At 39.7% G+C, this 27,688-nt stretch overlaps 1 protein-coding gene across 3 annotated transcripts in view; it reads left to right on the forward strand.

Annotated features, from left to right (window-relative positions):
* ephb1 (EPH receptor B1) overlaps window positions 1-27,688 on the forward strand; it is a 147,439-nt gene that overhangs the window by 93,152 nt on the left and 26,599 nt on the right. For all 3 annotated transcript variants that reach the window (XM_072363245.1, XM_072363243.1, XM_072363244.1), the window contains exons 5-9: window positions 4,823-5,158; window positions 14,427-14,551; window positions 22,996-23,158; window positions 25,529-25,637; window positions 26,674-26,738. In XM_072363245.1, coding sequence (XP_072219346.1) covers window positions 4,823-5,158; window positions 14,427-14,551; window positions 22,996-23,158; window positions 25,529-25,637; window positions 26,674-26,738 — 798 coding nt within the window. The remainder of the gene's footprint in view (window positions 1-4,822; window positions 5,159-14,426; window positions 14,552-22,995; window positions 23,159-25,528; window positions 25,638-26,673; window positions 26,739-27,688) is intronic.

The following is a 27,688-nucleotide window of genomic DNA, read 5'->3' on the forward strand; positions in this document are numbered from 1 at the left end:
ACTTTTAATTTTTCAACTGCCGCTTTTGATAGTAACAAGAAAAAAAACCCTCAGTACTCTCAATCTCTGTTAGCACACTTTTTTTTTTTTTGCATCACATTCAAAGCTTCCTCTGAAAGCTGAAACACACTGAAGCAGCTGAGCTTGATTTTCTGCAGCCCTAGAGCACAGCAGGGTGGCCGCTGAGATCATCCCAGTAAGAATCTCTGTAATACTGTAGGTCCTGATAAGAGCACTGCCAGAGTAACTTAAATCAGGTCAGTCTGTAGTGGCAGAAGCTGCAGCTTTAGTGCTTCTTGCCAATGTCAGACGCCCAGATTCCAGTATGTTCCATTCTCCAGATAAGTCTGATTAGCTTGCTGATTGATTTTCCAATCTCTGGCTTTGTCAGCAGGGGGCAAATCCCCCCCACACACACCAGCCTCTTCCTTCGGGGATCTGAATATGCCAAGCCTGGAATGCATTTCAAACTAACTCTCCACCTCGCAAACCTTTCTTATAGTCCTCTGTCTTGTGCTGTCTTCAGTTTATGCCTGAGAGTGGGAACATAACAAATGTTCAGTCTCACAGTGTGAAGCTCACCACTCTTAAGTCAGGCTACCCAGCATAGTAAGAATCTTTGGACATTTTTGACAGAGAAAGGACTCTGGACTCCAAGCCCTAGTCTGATGTACCTTTTAGAATCCTATGGGTGTAAATATGTGGAAAGTAATTTTTGTGTATATTTGAAAGGAGTCCAGTGGAAAAAGGTCAGCTGGTTCTAGCACACTGATCCACTGGGCATCTCTCAATGAGTCTCATTCAGCCATTTAAAGAAGACTAAATGGCTGAATGGTAACTAAGGGCACTAAAGCAGTGGAACCAGTTCATATTTGTCCATAGAGTAGACAGCATGCAGAGATGGAGTATCTTGTGAGAAATGGGGGAGAGGAGAACCCGACGGAGAAGACAGGACAAAGGCCCAAACATGTTAAAGTCTAAACTAAAAAGACAAAATCTGTCAAAGAAAGTTTTGTGTATATATGAGCGTCCCATTGAGATATGATACTCTATGAAGAAGAAAAAATATATAAAGAATTGTTATAACTATTGTTTTTTTTCATTTTATGTTGGAAAACTGCTATTGGCAGACTCTATCCAAGTTATGTATAATATCATTGAAATGTAAATGAATACAGGAATCACCATGGAAATGGGGGAATCATATGGTTCTGATGAATTTGCACATCCCAACTGTATCACACTGGCTCTAAATCTTGTGGCTCTTTCTCAGTACTGGTCTGTAGCCGATCCCCTGAGAGTTTCCTTGAGCACTGTCAAATGCTGTATCTGCCTTGGTATACAAAGAAAAACCATCAAAGTTTTGACTGTAAAAGGGGATGTTTTTTTCCATTCGCCTTATCGTCACATTTTCCTTACCCCTCCACTGTCTCTTGTTTTTCTTCTTTTTTTTTCAAATAGAAAAGTGAGCGAGCCCTAAAAGTGCCGAGATTTTTTTTCTTATTTTATATTTCGTATATTTTTGTCTTATTTTTTTATTGCATTGCCTGTGGAACCAGTTAAAGGTGCTTCATATAGCAGGCTGTGGTTTCCTCTTTCAGTAATTCAATAGTAAATGAAGCTAAGTCAGACTGTCTGGTTATTCAAATGTCAGTACTGGGTCAAAAGACATAATGCTTCTTTTTACACACCGATAGGCACATGCATCAGCCCATCTCCAGAAATTATACCAGGTTTTCTGTCACATGTAAAGTTTGATATATGTAACACTTAAAAATCCAATTTTGCTAAGAATAAAGTTTATAGACCATATTAACATGTCTATAATATCTGCAAACCACAAAGGTCCTTATCTGGTTGAGAAGCAAGACAAATGGGGTTCGCCCTGCCAAGAGCTCGAGAGTCACAAGTTTGATTGAGAACTAGCCAGGTCGCTTGGCCATGAGCTCGAGAGCTAACCGAGCTAGCTCTCAGATGAATGAGCCTGATTTTCAAGAGCCATGGGAGCTAGCCGAGCTAGCTCTTCTGATCACTTGGCCAGGAACTTGTGAGCTAGCTAAGCTAATAGCTGAGTGAGCTGGGATTTCCGAACAGAACTCTTGGCCGGGAATTTGTGAGCTTGTCAGCGGGGATTTGAGAGCTCGGTCTGCTCACTGCGTTAGTTGGGAGCTCACTCACTGCAGGCTGCGAGTGCTTTTTGATACTGTTGGAAACCACAGAAAGTGAATATGTTTTCCATTCTGTTATGTGTATAGTTATTGTTGGCCTTGAGTTGGTGTCAATGCACACATTGACACTAACTCACAAACATTCTATGACTCCTTCAGTCCATCAGAAAAACAGTGTAGTGTCTTTTATAACATGTTTTATTTAATCTCTCAGTAACCAGCACAACCCCTCTTTCTCTCTGCAAGCTCCCCTGGCTGTGATCACTATCTCCACACAGGGACCTTCTGTTGGTCCCTGAAGTCCTGTTTCACATCATGTGAACAAACAATTTGAAAGAGGAGAAGCAAGGCCTCACAACATTTAAAGGGTGGATGAGTAAACAATTTGTTGATAGTTTTCTTTTAGACACAGAGGCGCTCTTTGTTTTCATAATCTATAATTTATCACCCCTAGGACAAAGCTGGGCTTTGGTCTTCCACAACCAAGGTAGGGCCTTAGAGCTCTCGTGGCCTGTAAATGTGCAGAGAACTTGTGGCTTTGTTGAATTATTATAAATCTGGAGATAATTCACATGATGGTATTATATAAATCTCGTACATATATTACTGACTTTGATGTTTGATTTAGTTTTACTTTGTTACAAACAGATTAACTATTAGCTCTATTTGGCTTTTTACTCATGCAAAAACTGATCCAAGAGGAGGCGCTCTGATGTTTGACTGAGAATTAAATAACCTTAAAGAAAAAAAAAGTGCACATGATTAGAGGAAAGAGGTACATATCTTTTAAGGTGTAAGAAACAAAAAATAAAAATAACTGGCTGCACTAAGTCTTGTTTGTGCATATGTAGCTCCCCATACTGTAGAAAGGCAAATGAGCTTTAACATATTCTAATTGTTCCTGTGCAAATTACCTGGCACTTGTTGTTGTAATTGCTTCTCTAGAATAGCTCTTTTACCATGGCGTGATACAGTACATGTCAGAAATTATGTCACGCTACTATAATCTTAGTGAAAGCAAAATGCATGTAATCATAACTAAAGTCAAATGGCATTGCTACCTAAATTCCAACTGAGAGCCTTTAAGTCAAGTTCACAAATCAAACTGTATTGTAAATTAAAACGCAAAGACCCATGTAGTCTATCTGTCAGTCATTCAGCAGCAGATCTGATTCCCTGTGCTATTCCTGCATTTGCATCTTACTGGGATGCTGGAGTGTGTCATCTTGTTTCCATCGCAGACAGGCAATAGTTTTAATACATTACAAGTAAAGATACATTGATACAAACAGTGTAGTCACAGACACATGAAAACCACTCGGGAGTAGTTTCTAAATGAGCACATGTACATTGTGTTTATTGCAGTTTTGTCTTTAGTACAGGTTTGGGGGCAATAGCATACATGTGATGGATGATAAAAGTATAACACACTGAGTAATTAACATATGAAGTGACAATTGTCCAGTTCCTGTGGGGAACAGCGGAAGTGCTTCCATTCCCTCTTTTGGGACATATTTTCACTTCACATGCAATGCATTTATAAGCATACAAGGACCAAATTATGTGACACTTGATCTGTATCCTAAGCACTACATCTGCTCTTAGCCAGACCACAATAATCAGTATGGAGGTCACACCTTTCCTGTCATAGCAGCAACATTGGATTGATTGTGTCAGTGTTAACTGAAATAACTCTCTGACCTGCTCCCCCAGAGACGTGAACCTAAAATAATGTATTATAATATCCTTAAAAATCCATATTCAATTATTTTGTTATATATTTTCCTGACTAAAAATAACTGAGAAGAGGAAGAGAGGTATAGTCTGTTTGAGAGCGAAATAATTCCTCAAAGGTCTGTGGAATTGACTGGATTAGTTTGAGAGTCATCATGGATCTGGGAATGGGTTGGTTTAACTTCTCTTTTAATGATAAAGGTCAAGCTTTATGGAGGCTTAATTTGGTACTGGATCAGCTCTCTATGGCTGGCCTTATTGAACCTAAGCAGCATTGACTAACTAAGGGCTTTGTGAGCCTCTACTCAGTCTGGTATCTGAGATGGAGGAGCTGCCTGTGAGCAGCCAGAGGGACACAGAGTCTCAGCTAAGCGAAATTCTTCATTGTCATTTGTGCAGACTTTAACTCTTAAAGAATAATGCCACAATTGCTGGGGGCTGAACAAGCCACTTTTCTGTACCCTAATATTAAGCCCCCACTCGACCGAAACAATAATTGCATTATTTCCTTATTTCTCTCTGAATATTGCTTCTAAAGTTCTGCTCCAGCTGCAGGCCATGATGGAATGAAAGGGAGCATGAAACCCCTAAGCCTCTTGGATAAGAATACTCCATGCAACATTGCATTTAGCTAAATAACCAATGTTTGATAGACAAAACGTTTCACTGTATGATTTCTCTGGATGTGAATAGAATAAATTAGCAATTTAGTTGTGCTCAGGATGGAAAAAATACCACAAAAGAGTCCTGAACAAGAGGACTTATATTCATGACACGTTGTGAAATGACTAAATTAACATGTTTTTTTTTTTCATTTTTTACAGTCAAGCAACGCTTTGTTTCAGCATGATGACAGCTTTAGTTTCCAGCTTTAGTTTTGAATCTAAAAAAGCTTAAATAATGTTGCTGTATGTCTCCAGGTGTTCCATCCAGCCCAAGAAATGTGATCTCCATTGTGAACGAGACCTCAGTGATCCTGGAATGGCACGCTCCGAGAGAGACTGGTGGTCGAGAGGATGTTGTCTACAACATAGTGTGCAAGAAGTGCCGGGCAGACAGGCGCTCCTGTTCCCACTGCGATGACAACGTGGATTTTGTTCCTAGACAGCTGGGTCTGACTGAAACCAGGGTCTTCATTAGCAACCTGTGGGCTCACACCCTATACAGCTTTGAGATACAGGCTGTCAATGGTGTCAGCAATAAGAGCCCATACCCAGCGCAGCATGTTGCCATAGACATCACCACCAACCAAGCTGGTAAGTAACTACTGTTCTGAGGTGTGACGATACAGCGGCTTTGATATCATCTATCCATATTCATCAGAAATCTCAACCTGATGTAACTTTCTATACTAGTATTGTTGTTGTTAACAACTAGAATCCTAACAAATCCTTAACAAACTAAACCTATCATCTCTGTTGGCAGTCTAGTTTCCCGCTTACTTTAGCAGTTGAACTTTATTTTGCATGTGTGAAATTGCAAATTCTCTGTTATTGTAAAAGCCTGCATCAATCTCAGAAGAGCATCATCTTACACAATGTGTATTTGTGGTAGGATCGCCACCTTTCGTGTGGGAGACCAGGGTTTAAATCCCCCTGCATGAAAGGTACTACCTCCAGTAAGGGTCCTTAGACAAGACCCCCTTACCCTGACTGCCTACCTGTAAGTTGCTTTGGATAAAAGCATCTGCCAAATGCATAAGCATAAACAACATTTCATGGCTTAGTAGGTTTTAGGGCTGCTTTGATTTCACATTGAATAATGAAGACTGCAGTGGGGGAAGAGTGAAGGAAGGTGGGTAGGTGATGTGTATACACATTATGTTTCTAAACCCTCCTTCTATGTATCAAGCTATTTGTTTTTCCTTTTAAAAGCACAATCAAGAAATTCACATTCATTTTTGAGAAAGAATCCTGTGGACTGGTGAAGTTAAATTAGAACTTGCAGTGGTTGTAGTGAACATAGTGTGGAAAGAACACCACTCTAAGTGATAAATGCAGTGGTGGATTGAGCGTGCTTTGGCCCTGTGGTTCAGCTTGTAGGAATGTTAACATTTCACGAGCAGAATGAGTTTCAGTTAAATACCAGAAATAACATTTTTCTGGATGTAAACATTTCCCTATAAATAAGATACCCGAAGACGAAAACAGGATTTATTCAACAGCAAGAAAATGATCCTAGACCCTCCAAATCGAATTTCCAAAATAATCTCCATCAAGAGCTGCAAACTGAGAGTTTAAACATGGCCCTCACAGCACCCCATCCATAACATCATTTAAAATGGGTATATTCCCAAGGAGCAGTACTTAAATGATGGCCCAATAGTCTTGCAGAACTGGAATATTTTTAAAACTTGAAAAAAATCCAATTAAAAAGAAAAAAACGTGTAATCTATTTACTTGTATAAATCAGGTCATTTTCATTCGCAGAGCATTTCACAGTCCTAATAGATATTTTTAAAGGGGTGGTTAGATTAAACTTTTTTGAGTTAAACTGCATGTCAGCTCAACCTTTAGCTGTGTCTGCGTTGGGATCTGAACCCAGCCAATGGAAATGACAGGTCGACAGGACTGTATGATGGTTTTGCAACAGTGTTTTTCACGCTTTTGTAGATCCTTTACTTATTCACAGAATAACCAATCAAGGGAAAAGTAATGAGTACGTGAACATTTTGAGTGGAGCTGTGGATGATACAAACCATGAAAATCGCTGCCTCGGGGACCTAATAACAGAACAAGTGGATTTACTATGTGATTAAAGACAAGACATTGTCTGTTTAATCCTTTCAGAAAAAGGTTCTCACGAATAAACAAGGTTCCCTTGTTTGGGCTTCCAAACCTGAAGGTGATGTTCTATATATTTTCTGATATATCTTTCCTATCCAGTACAGAGTACTTGTTTCTTCAAATACATAGAATCAAACAGATGTAATATCCACTGTAAAATATGTTAAACTTTTGTCCCTTTTCACTTTAATTGTTGAATGAACTTTACTTTTATCCCAAAGATCAGTGAAATCATGATGGCTTTATCTGATCTCTTTTTATATATATTATTTTTATAGGAAGACATTTGAAATATGGCTCAGCTGGTTGAGGTCATACCATATTTGAAACTCCTAGAAAAAATATATCAACCAGCTGGACTTATCTGTGTCTAAGAATGAGTCATGCAAGGAATGGGAGGGAAGACATGGCAGAAACAAGAAACGAGGTGCTTTTTTCTACCAGACCCAGACACAGTGACAGTGAAGGAGGGGAAAATGAGGGGGTAAATAGGTCTGATTATCAGGGTGGCCTAATGGTTCTGACTGTGCCTATTTGACAGGCTAATAGTCCACTTGACAGATGGATATAGAAGAGGCCTTGCCCAGGCCTTTTGTTGAAGTCTGTTGCAGTAATGAGGTGTCCTCCAGTAATCTGCCAGGCCCATGTCCAGCCTTATGTGGCCCCTTTGTCGCCAAGTAATTGCACTGTTCCTAGCATTGTCAGAGGTTTTCAGCAGGCCAGTGACAATGCACAAATATACAGAAGGAATTGAAGGTAAGAATGTTTTTAAAAACGAAAAGCAGAAAAAAAAAGGCTCTGGGTTTACAAAGACTGGTGTATAAAGGCATGTGGCAATTTCTTTTTTAACAGTGAAAATACTCTACTCCATTTACAAAAAAAAAGTGTCATTGAAGAACAGAACAAGGTGTTTGAACACATGCAAAATGGAAAGTTATGCACAGCTCTGCCTGTGTGAACTAATCGGCATGCATAAATGAATTTGCCAGCTGACATTATACTGGGAGGGTTCGGTCAAGCAGACAGAGATCCCGAGTGTTGGCATACAGGAAGCTTTTTTTTTTTTATATATATATTTTTCTAAAACTAGATTTATGTGGATCAACAGTAAACAATGTCACTTCAGGTCAATAACTGACATCTCAAATTTCCAGTAATGTTCTGTGTCAAAGCCAAGACCACAAGCAGAAGAAAAGAAAACCTCAGCTTCTAATGGTACTACAAATATGAAATACATTTTTTTAGTAAGTGTTTAAGTGTTTGAGAAGTTAAACTGTCAGAATTCATTGAGTTTGATTATGTTACTATTTTCTTGACTTTCCCTAATGTTTATCACAAGAGAAAGCCAAATGAACTTAATTTAATTATACAGCCCTATTTAACACATATATATATATATATATATATATATATATATATATATATATATGTGTGTGTGTGTGTTCTTTGTCTGCAAATCTTGCAAATGATTATGTGATTTATTCTGAAGCTTTCATTGCATCAGGCTTTAGAGATAAAGGCACGCGAACATCGTTCCAGAGACTCACATACGTTGCCTCAGGTCTGAGAGAGTAAAAGCACATTACAAGGGACTTCACACAGGCATTCATTATCCGCACAACACAGAGAAGTATTTATGCAGCTGTAACTGTGACTCTGCCATAATGATAAGAACCTCTTTAATCACATGCAGAGTATCTTAGATTAAATTACAGTTTGACCAAAACTTGCATTTGTGTAAGACCCCCAAAAATTGCAGTTTCAATGCCTAGACTTTAAAAAGTAGGTAAAAAAAGTAACTCATTCTTATTACTTCTCAGCTTAAAGCAACTTTGATGAGTGTTAGGTAAAACTGTGCTTTGCAGGAGTTTGAAGGGTTGCAGTGTAAACTGGGCCAGAGGGTGAGAGAAAAAAAGAGAAAGTGTGGATGTAATGGAGTGGGGCAATGGAGAAGGGGGGGGGGGGTGTATTGAAGGGATTCAGTATGAACCACCAAAGAGGCTATTTAACTGCCCTCGATCTTTACGGGTGTCAGAGAGGAAGGAGTGATCAATAGTGTAATTTAGGAGTTCATTCATGGCCTTTGCTCTCCAGAAGATACACACATGCACACAGTGAAAGATACTGACACACAAAGGTTATCTATTGCACTCCACAAGGCAATCACTTATGCTTGGCCTAGATTTAGCCATATTTGTCTACGTTAGCTGCGGAAAATAACTATTTTATGTCATATGGTTAAATTTAAGAAGTATAATACACTCCCCACTTTGGGGGAATTTATTGAAATGGTAAATGCATATTTATCCAAAGATAAATATGTGGCTGTCACATTGGTGATAAAAAGAGCTCTCTTTTCCAGCTAATACACAATAGTTTTCTGATCATACTGGCACCGCCTTCTTGACCTAGATTATGTGCCAACAATCCCTCATACCACAGAATGCCAAGTATATCTACAAACAATCCTCCTCTGCGTAGCTGTTGTTTGGAGAACTGTTCCCGCAGAAATGCAAACATCACAATCATCTGCCTTCTATGGGCAAGTCTGATCGGGTAGGTCGCATTCAAGATAGTTCCAGTGCACTAGACTGAAATCTAAACAACCAGATAAATTAAAGAGATCTGTGCTCTGTGGGGTTCTAAAATCAGATGTGATGTTACGCAAACACGTTCATGGTGGGTATTCGAGACACTACTCATTATGACTCTTCAGATTACACTTGTCTAAGGGTTATTCCCCCTTTTTTCTTGTTTTCTTCCCTCTCATTGTATGAGACCTTATGTGCCTGAGATTTCATTGTGTTTAAGCTGACAGGTCTTTCTCTGATATGCCAGTTTTATTTTATCCAACGCTCTCACTGTTCTCATGAATGTTACATGCTCTCGAAAAATCCAGAAAGCGCAGTATTTGTTGTGTGTAAAAACGTGTGGACCTTTTTTCTTTTTTTTTTTCAGAAGTGACAACCGAGTTCAGTTGTCACGTCTGATGTCTTCATATTATGCAAAAAGCGACAGTGGGCATGTGTGTTTTTATGTGCTTGTGCCAATATGAACTTACAGAAAAGCTGTGTCTAGCTGCTTTCTTTTTTCTTTTTCCAGAATAGATAGAGCTGTGTTCAGAATCCTCCATGTATAATGTGATTTTGAAAAATAATTCAAGCCATGGGTCCTTGAGAGAAATCCATGGTGCTGAACTGATCCTTCTTTAAGATGTTTGAGAAAGGCCCATTACCATGTAGTCATGGCTGGCTTGGCCTTCTGAGCCCTTTCTAATAAGGTGGCAAGCAGTCAAACCTTTGCCTTTGACTGAGGCACATCACATGACTATTGGTTTCTCCCCTCATCTGAGACACTGAGTCCCTGTTAGGAGGCTGCATGCTCCACAAATGTGGTAGCATCTTAAAGCATAAACCTCAAGTGCACTACAAAGAAGGAATAGCTTCAGTTGTACTTGCATTCACAAATGTGTCCATATATACACTTTTTGTCTTCAGAGTTGAATGGGGCTGTCATGCAAAGTCAGCTGACCAATTACAGCGTAGCTTTCTATCCAGTCATTTTGCCGTGAGTAACTGAAGCAGAGCGGGGATTATGAGCTGAAAATTCGGACTTTAAGGCTTTGCTGCATTAGAAATACATACAAACACCTTTTCTTTTCAAGGAATCTCACAATGACAAAGAAGCCACATAGAAAGAAACAGCAAGAGCTTCAAATATGGGAGACAAACCAGTACATTAGAGAAGGCTGTTTTGTACAGAAAACAGATGATCAAATTTCTGCTGATTAGAAAAATAAACATTTTCTTTTAGAGAATTTTTTATTTTTTATTTTTTTACATAAATATCAGGTTGATTGTAAGAAAAATACTGATCTGGTGTGAGTAGCTGAACTATCTACATTGGCTGTGGTGAGAGCTCTCATTAGACATTATCCTGGTAATGTCATCATGAATATTTTTTTCTTGGAAACATAATAACGTTTAACTTAACACCTGCATCAATAACTGTAGCCGTAAGGTTAGAAACAGCACATGGTGTTTGTGCTGCAGATGAATTCAATTCAACTCAGTTTATATATATATATATATATATAGTGTGCCAAATCACAGCAAATTTCGTCTCAAGGCACTTCAATGATCAGTCGAATTCAAGCCAGTTAGAGTCCAGTTCATTGTAATAATCTGTCAAATCCAATTAATTCCATACATACAGAGCCGATTCAAAAACAATTTCCTAGCTAAGGAAACAAACTGATTGCACTGAAACTTCTCTTTGGTCCAATCGCCTGTCCTGAGCGTCTCCACAGAAAATCCACTGAAGTGGGGGAAATATAAGAGAGTTCCTGAGCTTTGCCTTTACGAGCAAAGACACACAGAGTGTATTAGGTTTGACTAATCCTTATTAATTTTCTCTCCCAACTTTATAGAAATATAGAACTAAATCGCCGAAATAGAGCAACAGACCTCACAACTGAATTAAAATCATGGCCAATTTAGGTTGAAGTTACAGCAGTGAAAACAAAGACTCAGGTCTTTGCCAGATATACATAACAATGTTCCAACTAATCTATATTCTGATTAGACAAACAAAAGTAAATAAGCTTTTTATTCTTTCATCATCTTGCCTCATGCTTCTTTCTCTGCCCCTCCCTCTTCTCCCTCTCTCTCTGTCCAAGTGAGACACTTGGAGACTTTGACTTTGATTAATGATGAGCCAAGCTCTGCATTAAAAGCCAGGGGCTGCGAGCAGGGCCAGATAAAAGTAGAGCACAGGAGCAAAGGATGGGCGGGATGGAGGGAGGAGAGAGGAACTTGGGACACAGTCACCAATCACTGTCAACATCATCGTCCCAGGGTGACAATGGGGGACACAGTTAGAGGGGACAGCGGTGCTTCATTGGGCTGAACCTCACCCTCATACAGGCGCGACACATTGTTTCTGACAGACTTTTCACACAGAGGTTACGAGGGCACAAATACATGTGCACAGGGTCCTTATTTCTTTCTGTCCTGCTTATTTTCTGAGAAATAGTCTCGGTCTGTCCATGGGGACACAATATGGTTGAAAAATAAAAAAAGATTAAAAAAAGGTGTTAAAAAAACAATATTTCTGCTTTTTCGGTTGATACTGAAGCTTTTTTTTTAACTTGTTAGGGAGGAAAGATACACATATATATATATATATATATATATATATATATATATATATATATATATATATATATGAACTAAGTTAAAGGGAACATATCGAGAATTATAACACAATACATACAAAGCTTTGATTATCTGTTGGAACTCCAAATGGGCCATCAGTAAGGCATAGAAGCTGGATCTATGAAAAGAATCAGATGTGTTCTTGTTCTTGACCAAAGCTATTCATTGGTTCATATTCATACATAACACTTCAAACGGGTCTGAGACCAGAAGTCATGGCTCTTCTTCTCAGGCCCTTTTTTTTCACTGCAGGAATTTACCCTTCCCTGAGGTCTGTCAGGAACAGTGTGCCTTTGGCTGGTAATTGATAATGTGGCCCAGGCAGCTAAAGCCCTGGTCAGCAGAGCGTGAACCAGCCTGAGAAGCAGAGAGGCTGGAGTGCACTGAGGTGCAGCTCAGCTTTTACGTTCACTGTGTAGAGTGTGAGAGAGGAAGGGAGGGCCGGAGGTGAGAGCCAAAGGAACACAGGCAGGACACAATCCACACACTGACAAGAGAAACGGAGCCCATTCGTTCCTTTACATTTGCATGTTCGGCAACAATCTGATATTCAGATCTAAAATTACTAATCCCAATCAAAACTGTAGAGTAACCATGGTTCTTACAAACCATGATTTCAAAGACACTACAGTGGGTGAAAAGGTTTTCTCCTTCTGCAGCTTTAGTGCTTATACAAGAATAAAGCATGTGGAAAAGAAAAAAAATAATCAGAGTAATCACTAAGAAGGATCACTTTGCTGCCTTTTGAAGAGAAGAGTTATTCAGGAAGATGGTGAGTGGAGACCAGGTGGAGCGACGACCAAGCCTCAGTGCAGAGAGAGCCAAGTGGCTCATTGGCATAAAATGTGTGTGGGCTTGCATGGGGCTGTATATATGACTGTAGACGTGGAGGTGGAGCTGTGATCTAATGAGAGTCATTTGTACGTTTACAAATTGCTTTGATTAGAAAGTGCGGTTGAATTCATCCTCTAACTTTATTTTAAGGATTTCTATAAAAAAAAAAAGTTTCAGTTGCATTAACAGGAATGCATTTGGTCAAGTTACTTACAGATGGGCATATCAGATGAAAGTCCCACAGTCTCACAGCGCACTGGTAAACACAGATATTCACAGGATGGTTTTATATCTTTGTGATTCGAATAAAAACAATTTTCCACCCTGGTGCACAAACATGTTCAGACAGACTTTGTAGGATTAAAAAAAGTTGTTCTTAACATTAGTTTATAACAAAACAGAAGCGTTTTGTTAAGTGGGAGGAAGGATCAATCGTGACCAAAAAAAATAAGGCTTTTAAAAGAAATATGGTATATTATGAAGCATACCTCTATGCATCCTTTCGATGGTACACTTACAGTGAAGTAATGCCACATTAAGTGAATGATGCAGAGGTTTTCACTTTGTCTTCTCTGACCACAGACAACTGAAGAAAACATACAGGCTTAAGCCCTCCTACAGCCATGTAAACACGGCACAGCTGTATATGACTGCAGTAACACTTCAGACCAGAAACCAAAGTATGCCAAACATCTGCTGAATCATTCTTTACTTAGAATTTACACAGGCTAATTAGGTTTTCTATAAATTTCCTCAAGTATTAAGACAGCGTTATGCAAACGAGAAGGAGCAAATGTGACACTTGGTATCTCATAATGCAGCATGGCACTACAGAGGCCAATGCAGGACTGCTCACATAGACATTGAGTGGGAAGTCTGAAATTGATCAATCCCGTTGATACAGATCATTAATGCTCCAATATTCAGCCAAACTTATTCGGCCTAACCGCAGCTTTAAAAAAAGAATGCTTGCTGGACTAACATCAGAAAACTACGGTTCAAAGAGAACGAGAGTTCTCCTAACTGAAGCTGACAATGTGGCTGTGAACGGTTCTGATCGGTTGGCCTCTGACGGCTAACTGGGTTAAAGGGAACTGTGGTTTTTAAACTTGTCAAGAATAGTGATAGTTTTGTGAGTGTGTGTGAAACAGCACTGTTTGTCATATGTATCCGCACAAAATAACGTGAATCCCAAATATGTACCATTTTTAAGATGTGCACCATTCTTTCTAAAGCAAACCAAACCAAGATGCTGAACATCCAAGAAGTGTTAGCAGATATCTGCTATCATCAAAATTACAGAGAGGCAGATGATGGGGTGTTTGCCCCATAGATGGATTAATACAATACCCTGTAACCATTTGATTCTGAAGTACTGTAAAAATCAGAATGGATGTTGAAGTACTGTCTTTCAAGCAAAGAGCCACGACAACCAGTTCAACCCAAGCAGCAAGCTGTACTGGATGTCTCACCTCAGTTCCTGGGGCAACTCTGGAAGGAAACTATTTAATGACCTCTGTGCTGTTAGTCAGACTTAGAAAAGCAGAAACACTTTCCTGACAGTTTTGTCATTCTGAATCAACACCTATTTACAGTCCATAAACAGCTGCAAGAAAAACAAATCTACAATAATTACCTGTTTGTGTTGACATGTACTGATTTTGTGCTACTCTCTCGGTTTCCTCCAGCTCCATCAATAGTTTCCATCATGCACCAAATCAGCTCCACCATGAATAGCTTCACACTATCCTGGCCTCAGCCAGAGCAACCCAATGGCATTATCCTCGACTATGAACTGCGCTACTATGAGAAGGTAAGTTGTGTGCATGTTTGTGTCTGTAGGTGAGGTCCTTTCACCTATGTCTCCTTCTCTGTGTATGCTGACCAAGCTGCATGTAAAGCCTCTGTCTGAGCTCTCCTAAATAGCTGTGAGCAAAGTACCCTGGGTTGATAATATGTTCTGTCCCTGTACTCCTTCCATCTTTCCCACTGTTCGTTGGTTTCTGCTGATGATGAAGTGAATAGGTTGACCTCTGCTCCAGGCCCACTCTGCACAGTGCAGCAACCCTGTCCCACTGTGAAAATGCATTGCGTCTGGAGGGAGTCACATCGACCCGTCTCCTCGCTCACAATACATCTGCTTTATTAAGTCACCACCCCTACCTCTCTGTGGCTATGCTGCTCCATTATTGACCTGTAGGCTTTTCCCAAGCCCGTGGACATAATGATACTCACAGATTGGAGGCTCTAGGTTTTGTTTGGGTCCTTGTTTGTCTTCCTTAGGCTGATCGATTGGTATATCAAGGTTGGTCATGCACAGTTTTTTTTTTCTGGCCTTTGTCGTTTTGAGACTTCTCTGAGACTTGGTCCATCTTCACCCATGTTCTGCTTCCCAAAAAGAAGATCAAAATCAATATAGCTTAATCAATGTTGCTCTTTTTCAGTTTAGTTATTTGCCTCTCACAAACTCGTGCTGTTTAATGTCCCTTGATCAAATTCACAACTCCACATTGAAATAGTTAAAATTTTCTGTCATTAGTTGTGTTTCAAAAATGATGTTACATTTGGAAACACAGTGACTCGACAATAGCTCCTTAGCTTGTTGTTTTTTTTTCCCCTCTGGTATTGCACAGGTCATGAAACTGAATCTGAGTGCTGTTGCCATGATGAACCTTATCTGCCTGACAGCTTAGTACTGTGCAAATAGCACTCACACAGCCCTCATTAGCTCATGAATGTCAATGAAACCTAATCCTATTGATGTTTATGTAGCGCATCCTCAAACAAATAGATGAGCACAGCATAATCTCAAATTAGTGAATTATCAAGGACAAGATTGTTAATTGTAGTAGGATAATTCAGGTGACATAGAGGTTGTTCTCAACAACATCTACCTGTATCTAAATGTACCTTCAGTACATACCCCCCTCTGTGTATCTGTCAAAAAATGTCTTATCTGTCTTGAAAATGTTCCACCATGTGAGAGTAAGTAAGACACAGAAGGTGAGTCAGAGTGATTGCTTTGTGACACACTGGGCTGTCGAGATGAGATTTCCGCTATGGTGGTCCTCTTTTGACACACTGTATTTTAGATCTGACAAAGCTTTTCATCTGCTCCAAACAGACTTTCCTTCAGCCAGCTATTTTTGTCTGAGGTGTCAGTGGAGATGCATTTTTATACCTGATTAAGCACCAATTCTCTGAAGAAAAAGTAGCAGGTGGTAGAAAATGAATAAAACCGCATTGTTAGAATGTATTATGTACATCCATAATGTAAAGTCCACATATATTTTCTGTGTCAAACACCTTGGCTTGGGTTGCTTGTATGCATGCTTATCTTGCTTGTTGTAGTTAAGCAGGTAATTAAATTGCATACCATCTGAGTTGAATGTGCCAGCTCCTCATTGATTATTTGAATTCTGATGGGGTCCTGAAAATGTGGGGGTCCACTACTACTGAAAGGTGATGATGTAGCCTTGAAGTCATAAAAGACAATAACGGAGGAATGTATCTCACCCTGGCCGTCAAATTCAATTCGATTCAGTTCAGTTTTTTTTATGTACATCAGGCAGGGCCACCTTACAACATTAAGTCATCCCAGGGTACTCTCACTTTCTCTCTCACTAAAAGGTGTGCATTTACTCTGGCATCCCTAATGTTCAACATGCATTTCTGGCCAGAGTTGCATTAATTGATACAAGATCTCGTACTGATGATGGTAGAGTCGGTGCTACACATAAGTCTCTCCAGCGCATCCCAATGATTCTCACTGGGGTTTAGGCCTGAACTCTATGGTCGCCAATTCATGTGTGAATTATGTCTTTTTCCCTGAACCACTTTTTCATGATTTGACCTTATGAATGCTGGCATTGTCATTGTGGGATATGCCGTGCCATCAAATAAAATAAAAAAATCAATTGATGAAAAAGCCTGAGCATTCAGTGTATTTAGGTTGTCAGTTGACTTATTATTTTGGACACAAAAGTTTTCTGAACTTAGACCTGACCAGCTGAAGCAACTCAGGTCATAACATTGCCCCCACAGGCTTTTACAGCAGGCACAAGGCATGATGGGTACAGCACTTCATCTGCCAGGTTTATTACCCTTATGCACCCATCACTCAGGAACATGGTAAATCTGGACTCATCAGAACTCCTGACCTTTTTCCATTGCTCCATAGTCTAATCTTTGTTCCTTCTCAAATGAAGCCACTTTTTCAGAAATCTGTTTTTTTTTTCTCAAGGCTACACAGCTGTCTGTCTAATCCCAATACCTGGAGTTCTCTACTCTACCTGAAGAGAACTCCAGGTTTTTTTCTATGACTTCCTCTGATTTCTTCTTTAAAGATTATGTTCCACTGCTATTCTTCCAGGTTCTTATTGTGCATTGGACAGTTTTTGACCCAGTTTTAGTTTGAACAATCTCCTTATTTTTTTGTTCACTCCATGCAGACTAAGAATTGACCATTCTGATGCAGAGTAACTAATGACTCTTTTCCATGACCACAGCATGCGTCTTCTGACATAAATGTTTCAGAAATGAGAAGCACTGCAATCACTGCAGTACTTTTCAAATAGGAGACCCGCACCTTTTTGCTTAGTTAAATCAAGGCGGTTGCTTCGTTTTTAGTCAGGCAGTGTATATATATATATATATATACAATGTGTATTTTTAGCCATTCTCAACTGACATTTTGCCAATTGCAGGACAAATCAGGCTCTGTACTCTTTGAATCAGTGAGATCAGTTCCACCAGAGTACATGCAGCCAACAGTTTTATGAGCATGCCAAAGTAGCATCAAGGCTGTAAGAGTGGCCACAGACAGTCATAGCTGCCCTGAAGCTCATAGCTGATAGGTTGTTATCAACTATGCAGTGATGGAAATAGGGATAGTTAAATGATGTTGTTACTTTGCCACAAACAGGACTTAATTCCCACTACTTAACACAGTGGACAACATTTAGGTAAAAACCTCGCTGAGACTTGAGCCCACCTGGATGCTAAATGGTCCACGAAGAGTTACTGAAGCACTTCTTTTTGAATGCTGTTTTCTTATGGATTTTTCTGATGGCTGGATTAATCTGAAAGCCACACAGTTCTATGCTCTGGAATTGATTCCTTCAGTTTGCCTGCCACAGACAGCTAGTCTTGAGCACAGCAGAGAGCTGTTTCGCCGCACCCTATCACAGGAGGCCTCTTCTAAACAAAGGTTTTGAAAAAAAAAGCCAGAATGAAGTACTATTCAGGAAAAAAAAGTTAAATTTAAGTCAAGATGTTTGTTTGATTTTGGCTATATTGCAATCACACTGTTATATTAATCATAGTAATAATGTCCAAAATCAAGTACTAATTCAATAAAGATTGTATAAACTGTAATTAGTTTTGATGGAAGATTTATTCAGGCCATTTCACCTGAAACCCAGACAGAATTCTGAAGGATGTTCCCTCAGCATTCATCTCTCCTTTTTCAACCTATCTATATACAGAGTTAGGATTCCCAGGACCCCGTAAATTAGGAAGCAAGATTAAATGAGTTTAAGATAAGCAGAAAAAGCAGAATCTCGCGCTCTCCTTCGCTCCATTTTTCTCATACCCTTTTTTCATCTGGTCGCCTGAAAATTTGGGGAAGGGTGGAAATAATTCAGCATAGCAGAGGTCAGGCCCTCCATTAAGGCTGGAGCAGAGCTGCCACTGGCTCTGGTTACTGATAGCTCCATTGGTGTCAGAGAAAGGCTGTGTGCATGTGTGTGTGAGTTTGTTCCAGTGTTTGTGTGCGAGTCTTAGCAGCACCTCAGGTGTGTCCATTCGGGATAACAATAGTAATGTCACAGTACAGTGTGAGAATTTCAATTGGAAATCCAGTTTTGAAGCATGTCACCGTGATCTGTAACATACTGATTCATGCACCATCTGTATTTTTAGCACTCTGAAATCTCCCTTGTGTTTTGCATACACTTAGCAATATTGCAGACGAGAAGCCAGACTTATATATTTATTTTTCTCACACACTCTTTCTGCTAGCCTCGAGTTGACCTCAACACTTTTGTAGACATACACAGATTTTAGTGAGCCAACTTTCGATTTTTGAGAGGAACCAATGAAAACGTGGGACTTTTGCAGCACTCCCTCAGTCTCCCAGCAAGGGCATTCACAGTTCCTCCATCAGGGTCTCTTCTCATCCTCTTTGTTTGTCTCCCAACTCACACAGTCAGTCAGTCTTCAGGTGAATTAATGCACATAAAGAAAAGTCTCAAAGGGAAGCAGTTACACAGACCAACCAAGATTAAATATATATAACCAATTAAATATATATATATTTTTTTTTTCCTGAACCAAACAAGCCTCTGTCACATTTACCACAAAGTAGATGATTGTTCTTACTTTTTTCTGACCAAACTTTGGAAATCACAACGAAAGTAATGTATTTGTATACATTTTAATGATGCTGTGTGATTACATAATTTGGAGATATTTTGAAATGTATAAATATACAATTAGAATATTCTTTCATAAACACCAGAATTTCCTGTAGTTTGTGCCTGTTATTTGCATGAATTTTAGTGTGTGAGCCTGTGAAGAGGACACATGGTGTCCCACCATGTTTGTCTTTATGCCAAGTGGTCATGCTGTCCATTTTGGGTGGTTGGCATTTTTTTAAAAAGACAAGCACACAAGCTTGAGCTTCACACGTGCAAACACAAGCGTACACACACACACATCAAAAGAAGTCAAAGTAACCCAAATCAGGCTTATTTTTGTTGTCCGGCTTGCCATCTTATTTTATAGTCTTATTTGACATGCTGTGTAATGATGAAGTGGACTTTGCAAAAGTTATGGCGTAGACTGAAAAATTCACAAATCAGATCTGTGGAAATAAATGCGGGGAATGTGAGAAAGAAGCAAAGAATACACTTATTTCCTTTGACCGCACAGTGCCAAAAGTGTGAGAACTAGCAATTACCACAGCAAGGTCAAATGTTTCATTGGTAAATTTACAAGTTTTGACTTTCCGCAGTCAAACAATAGGATTGTAATCGATTGATTGGTATAGTAATTATACTTCTCATTGTATACAATAATAATAAAGTAGAATAAAGTAACTCTTACTTCAACAGTCATGTAATTAAAGGAACACAATGTTAAAGGTGTGTCTCTTCCATTTTATGTTCCATGTGTTGCTGGCATCAAAAATAAATCTCTTTGTATTTATATTTGTGTATTTGTGATTATATTCAGTTTTTTGTTTCTGTTGAATAACGTTTCAGACATATAAGGAAGTTACAGATAAGAAATAGTTACTTTCTTAAAGAAGACTCCATTAGAAGACTCCTAGTTTGATATTCTGTGGAGGGAATTTCATAACTTACTATACCTAGTAGAAAGGTATACCACACCAAAAATGTTCGGGAGTTGCTAATCATTGACAAAAAATCAGTCTGACCCCATATGCATATGCAAATGTATGTATATGTATAAATATGTGCACCCGGTCTTGTACAAAAAAACAGAGTGTTCAAGCTACATCTTTTGTCTGAAACTTGTCTTTTTGAAAGATCCGGTCTGGCGTACCAAGCTTGTCACTCAGCAGCTGTTGTAAGTGTGCTTTAAGGTGATATTGTTGAAATTAAGAAATAGATCTGTACAACCAAGAGACTTTAGGACCAGTGTCTTAAGAGGGAATGAATCATCCCTTTTAGTTTGGACTCTTTACAGACCTTTGACATGCACAACAAAGATATAACAAACTGAAGGAAAACGATGAAACGCATAAAACATATTTTGCTCTTTTTAATACTTCCGGAAGTAAATGTTAACTGGATTAACTTTCTCCACCACTTGTTCAGAACTTGGGAAGAAACTTGATTCTCTAATTAATCATTTTTATTGCGAAGATCCTTCTTGCCAAGTTTGCTTTTGTGATTTGTCTTTGTGATTTAGGTGAACTAGCTACAGAGACTAAACTCCCACAGTTCTTCCTGTCTGTCACCCCTGGCAAAGCTTTTGATTGGCTGTTCCACCATCTGCCTTCCCACCTGCAACTCTGTCTTGATTTAGCAAGTTGGGGTGTGGTCCTCATAATCCCCATTTGACTGGCAGCAGGAAAAGACCTCTCATAGCTGGAAGTCCCTCCTGGCATGGCATTTTATTGGCTATCCCCTAACCTGCTGGAGTGCTGAATGCCAGCTCATTTTAAGTGGCAGATGTGGGTGTGTGTGTCACATAATCCCCGTTTGACAGGCAGCATGAAGGGGCCATTCTGAGCTAGTGCTCCCCCAAGGGATGCTCACCCATTGGAGGCTTGCCATCTGTCTGTTCACCTGTCCTCCATTCAAATTCAACAGATGGGGGTGTGGTTTTAAGAACGAAATAGCAGGAATAGGCTAATCTTGACCCCAAGTGTTCCGCATGCACTCAACCGTGGCTTAGACCATATGAGTAAGGTGACTGTGGTTCCAGCCTTTCAAAGGGCTTCTGGGTTTTTTTGCGCTTCTTTTAAACACCCAAGCTGACGCTCTAAAGTCAAGTCTCATAAGTATTTGTCTACAGCACTTTGGAGAAATAACAGTTTTATGTGATTCCATGAACAAAAAGGCTTTGAGATGATTAAACTATTTAAACCAGTTACATCCAGCATTCCATTTATAAATATCTCCTCCTCTCACAGATAGAATGAAAGCCTCTTTGTGTAATGCTCCCACATCCCAAGCCTAAACATTTGTCTTCATCAAACCCAGAGTGTCCAATAAGAGTTAATGTGATTGCACACATCATTGTGTGTGTGTGTGTGTGTGGGTGGGGGCAGATTTCATAGCTGCGTTTACCCCGTCCTCTCAATGACGGAGCAACTGGAATGATTCAATTACACCAATCAGATTGGATAATGATTTCAGTGTGGGTTTGCTATGCCTCGAGTTTCTTATCGCTTCCTGCCATCTTCCACCACCCCCCCTTCTCCTCTACCCTCTTTCCATTCTTTCTTACCTATTTTTTCTCCACATTTCTGTCACACTTTTCCTTATAGAGTTCATACATTTATCAGAAGATGTAGAAGTCCAGCATTGAGCAGTGGTGTTTAGCAAGCTTGAAAGAAATGTGCACCCTCACTCTCAACTGCCTATCTGCATCTAGCTGTCAGTGGCCTGCAGTGGTGGGTGACGTGTAGGTGCAGTATTATTTTGTGACTTCGGTATTCAGTCTATGTTATGGAAAGGTGACGGGAACAAGTCATTACTTATCCCTTATAGCAGATCCCTTTCACTCAGCAAGTCCCAAACTACACTGCAGCAGACTTTCTGACTGGAGCCTGGATAGAGAAGAGGCAAGCTCAGACAACATCCAGTGTTGTACAGTATGAAGTTCATGGATGGCTATATGTATGTATATATGTATGCCAACTATATGTATGCATTCATACCTGAGCATAAATGTGAAAATCATCTTGTATTTATGGAGTTTGACTAAATGAAATGCGTGCATATTCCAAGTAAATGCGTAGAAATTAGGCAAAAACTTCAATAGAACGCTACACCAACAGCATCTGTACTTTTTTTTTACATTCTTTCCTTTACGGAAAATTCCAATAGTTTCTGTTTATGGAAATGATCGACTATCTTTTTTTTTTTTTTTTTTTTAAAAAGCTGCGTACTTCAGAAAGGAAAAGGAATGTTAAAGCTCAATACTCTTGCAGTAATTAAATTACCCTATAAAGCACATCTGAAGAGAGGAATATGCAATGTTGTTTTGGTACTCTGCAGAAGCAGCAGTTTCTCTTTATAAATCATAAGAACTGATTGCCTTTAATGGCCACAGTGTGTATGTGAGTTACTGCTTGAATAGCACGTACTGTTGCTTGTGTGAGCAGAGTGCTTGCATATTTGAACTGGCAGAGCCCTTTTTTAAGACGAAAGGAAAAACATATTTCTACTTAATCTGCCCTAACAACATGATGTTCCAGATAGCTTTACTTCATCTCATTGTTCAGTTCAGTTTTTGTTATTTATCTTTTCATTTTTCCCATTAAGTGAAGCAGCTCCTATTTGCACTGCATTTCCTGTATGTCTGGTTTATACAGCCTAACCTAATTTCCTCCAAATTTAGTGTGCTTTCCCCAGATTAATTCCTCCGCATTTATTTAGTATAAATATCTGTTTTGGTTTTTCAAGAATTTGTCATATTTTTGTGCTTCAACACTGTTCTTCTGGTACTTTTACAGTAAGTCATCTTTAACCTGCTCCCTGTGTCCACTGCTCCTTTTAGGACCACGCAGAGATTAACTCCACCATCCTGCGTAGCCAAACTAATACCGCACGTGTGGAGGGCCTCAGGCCGGGGACGGTCTACGTGGTGCAGGTGCGAGCGCGGACTGTGGCTGGCTTTGGCAAATACAGCAGCAAGATGTGCTTCCAAACCCTCACAGATGGTAGGGATTGCAGAGCCAGGAGAAACAGCTCTCTCTGCCTGCCTCTCTGTCCTTCTCTGTCTTGTTTTTTTTTTTTTCTCCTTTCACACACGTACATTAACCAGTCTCTTTCTAACACTTGTGTGCCTCGTTGTATTTGTTGTTGCGTTGTTATTATCATTATTGAGAAGTAGAGGAGAAACGTAATGTTTGATTGCACATCTATTTCTACAGTGAAATTAATTTCCTCCACAGTCAGGTTTGAGTGTGTGGGTGCTTTGAATATGTAGAACGCTCAGTGTCTTTTGTTTGTGCAACTAACTGTGCTTGATCCAAAAATGCTTAGCTAATTGGTTTTTCACCCAGCCCTTCTGTTACTGGAGAGCCGTCCCAGAATACATAGCTGTGATTAGTAGTTGATGAGATTAATTTTTTTCTTTCTTTTTTTTTTTTTTCTCATGGGTGGCAGGGTGTTTTTTTGGCAAAGAAAGTGGCTGAAGAGGGGCTGCAACACCTGGGAAACTGGCAAGGATGTGGAACTATGTTCATTAATACATTGTATGTGCAAGGAGGTGTGTGTGGAGAGTGTCAGTGAGGGTGACATATCACTTCCTCGTAGTCCTTCCAGGCTGCAGAATTGGCGCTACCACCGACACATCATCATTCAGTCTGCAAGGATTAAACATTTGACTGAATATTTTGTAACACTCACTTGCCAGATAACTACGCTGCAATGTGGCCATCATTCATAATGTATCAATGATAGGAGTGACATTTTCACATTGTATTCTTTCTAATAAAGATGATATGAGTGTATGAGGTGGTGATGATCTTGAGGGTGGAGAAGATGGGAAGGAGAATAATGATGATGGTAATTATTATGGCTATTTACCTGAGCAGAGCAGATGTGATGGCACGGTCACAAGTTGCTTTCCCTCATGATCGCAAATGATCTGTCTCTTAAACAGGTATTCATACGAGCCCATAAATGTGCACACGAGCATAATCGCATAAATACTGCACACTCGCTCACACTGTTTAGAGTTCAGATTTTGACTGGCTGCCATGGCATGACATTCGTTAAGTCAATAAGCAGCAGATACTAGAGGATAGTCGATGGTAATACCCACGCCTCCACCTCCCACCCTTCCAACCAGTCTTTTCTCGCCCTGCTTCAATACCTCATGAAGACAACACATTGCCACCTTCATTCCCCTGACTTCCTTTAAAACATATAACTGTCTTTGTCTTCTAGTCAGCACACCTCTACATGGTGTCCTTTTGCCACCTGCGGAAATAGAAACCTATTCGTATTCAGATCAATGCAGACTTCATAGACGAGTGTGATGTGAAAGAGGTGATTGCCTCACGAGTTAGTCTGCAGTACTCTAATAGGATTACAATTTGAGAAGAAATTGGCTGTTATAAGGGCATATATAGCACTGCAGGAAGCACTTGTGTGATTTAAAACCATCAAGGGATTATGCCATTCTCATATGGGCAAAGGGTAGATTCATTCAACTTCTCACAACTAATATCCATCAAAAGATAATGGAGAGACTGCCTGGAAGCTCAAGTGGCTGGAACAGCATTTACGCTGTTTGTTTGAAACATTCTTGATAAATGTGCACGTTAAAAGAGTGAGAAATCCCTGTCACATTGAGTTTCCTCATATATAGCAGCTTTCACATCACTCCGAAGATGCATTAGTTTTCCCTTTATCGCTTTAATCCTATCGGCCCATTCTGCACAGGGGATTGAATTTAGAAGCTGTTGATTTGCCTGCAGCATGCTAAATCGTGGTGGCAGAGTCGCAGAAAGATTGGAACACAAAAAAAGATAACTGAGAATTCAGCTGTGTAGCAATTTTACCAGGTATTTAGGTTGGCCTCTGGACCAGCCACAGACAGCCTTGGCTAAAATGAAAAAATGTTTGGGCTGTATCTGTGATTGACGGTGGATGACTTTCTGATAACACCACAGAAACAGAGGTGTGTTTCCGTGTCCACTTGTTTCCGACAGATACAGCAAACAAAGGGCGCTGAGAACCCCACCACCACCACCACCCCCACCGAACCCCTTCTCACCGTCTGTTTTGTGCCTCTGTCTCACTCTCTGTCTCTCTCAGAGTTAATCAAACACAACATGTCAGTCGGTCTTGCAAACACTCACAGGATTTAGCACCTCTCAGCAGAGAGATCTATATGTTTTCTTTATACATCCGTACAGCCAGTCCAATGGCTCTTGTTAACTATTTCTTCTTCCAGTTTCTCCCTTCACTTTTCTTTTTTCACTTCACTTTTTCACAATTTCAAAGGATTAATTTGCTGTATATACACACATATCCAAATAAAAACATGACTTTCTGTCTGTTCTCTCTTTGTAACCCAGATGACTTCAAGTCTGAGCTGAGGGAACAGCTTCCCTTGATTGCGGGGTCAGCAGCAGCCGGTGTGGTCTTTATTGTTTCCCTTATTGCTATCTCCATTGTGTGCAGCAGGTAACCATTTTTTTTTCTCGTATATATTCTAGTATATATATATATATATATATATATATATATATAATCTATTGTAATACATACTGCATAGTTAGTGGCAAAATTACTAGCAAATGTAAAGACTGACTCTGACATGTTTTGCAAAAGAGTTGTGCCCCATGTACAGAGGCTCAAGTTAAAATTCAAATAGACGTTCATCATTTTGAGGGTCGTTCTTGCATGTTTTGTTGCTCATTCCACTAAGACTGAATATAAATGTGGTGCAGCCGGACCATTCTCTGGCCCTTGACACCATATTGTGAAGTGAGGGCTACCTCTGCAAGACAAAAAGTCAAATAAGTAGTCATTTTATGTCATATACTTGAATAGCTTTAGGTTTCGTTACCATTGGCAAAATGCAGGTTTACGGAAAAAAAGGCAACACAAAAGACTGATATTTAATAGACGCTGAGGCCATGTTCATCTCACATCAGTGGTTGTTCTCCTGAACCTCTCCTTATTTCCTGTCTTCCTTTCCACCATCCTCACGAGTAAAGATAGTTTTTAATTGCCCTAAAATGATATAAATAAAGCAATAGGGGAAAAAAAGGAAAAGCTAAAACGTTAGATTGAATACTCTATTCCACAGAGAGCGCGACAACTCCTACTTTGCCCTTTTAAGCCAGTCTCATTTTGCAGCAGTTTGTCACATTGTCACATTCCTGTCTTACTCCACTTTAGATATATGAAAGTCAGATTTTCTGCATTGCCGTCTGCAAGTTTGAGCAAGTAAAGTGATCATCAAATGGGCCAGGTTCTTTTGATGCCGACACGAGGAGACAGATGAAAAGGAGAGAGATCCTATCAATGTCTAATTAAAAATCAGCTCATTTTCATAAACTTCATTTGCCACTGCTAACCCGCTCCAACTGATTCAATTTTATCTGCGCCATTTCCAGGCCATACAGAAAAACATGAGCGTGTATAAAATCTTATTTATCCCTCCTTTCATGCTGTCAAATCTTATGCTCTCTCTCGATATTCGCTGCTCTCTTAGGAAAAGAGCGTACACCAAGGAGGCGGTGTACAGTGACAAGCTGCAACATTACAGCACAGGAAGGGGTGAGTCCACATTAATACTTACAGTTCCTATAAGCTGCTGCAGTGGTCAGTTTTCAGTCTCAAATGATGTGTTTTTGTTTGCGTCTCAGTTTGCTGCATATCTGAAAAACTGCTCAGCAGATTGTAGAGACCATGTGCTTATTTTGTCTCTTAACTTCTGAGCTGGAGACTCTGAATTTTTTTGAATCTCTGAATTTATGCCTTTGTGAATTTCATGCATGAATGATCACAACTCTATCGCCTCTTGAGTGCATGCACAATTCCATCAGAATCACATGACGTGTATACTCCATGTACCTCATTATTTAATGTGAAACTTTAGGAATTCTTGTGTCAAATTCATTTGAAAAGCTGCGCCACTCTTTTTTGTTCAAATCCTCCAAAGCATGATACTACATAGAAGCTCATGTAAGCTATCGGTCAGTTCTTTAATATTTTATTTATGTTGATTCGGAGCCATATTATAAATTCAAATATCACAGGACTGTGGTGCCTAGCTGAATATAAGTTCTCTTGTGTATTTTGTTCAAATGTAAACCTTTATGTCCACATCTGTTCTGCACCCTCCTGCTGTCACATGATTTACAATATAAGATATGCAAATAATGCATGTATATACTGCATTATTGAAATGGAGGTAAAATAGAAGTGACGCTTCTTGCAGGTAGGTGTCTTCAGCAGTAAATGACATTTTTCTTCCTGTATACTGTCACATTGACTGACATCTCTTTTGGCTGTATGATAGCTGTGATTGAGTCATTCTTAAGCACTTTTCGGGCATCAACTGATGAGGGGAGGAAGCCTGGAGGGACACACAGAGAGTCTCGGGCACGATCAGTCACACACATGCACACAAAAGAATGTGTATATTCTTTGTACCTCAAATGAAAGCCCTACATACTGCCAACCTAGCAGTCTGAGAAGGGGCTCACTCGAGGGGATTGAGTTTT

The sequence above is a fragment of the Leuresthes tenuis genome, unplaced genomic scaffold (assembly GCF_036924035.1).
Source record: "Leuresthes tenuis unplaced genomic scaffold, fLeuTen1.0.hap1 SCAF_14, whole genome shotgun sequence".
Lineage (NCBI taxonomy): Eukaryota > Metazoa > Chordata > Actinopteri > Atheriniformes > Atherinopsidae > Leuresthes > Leuresthes tenuis.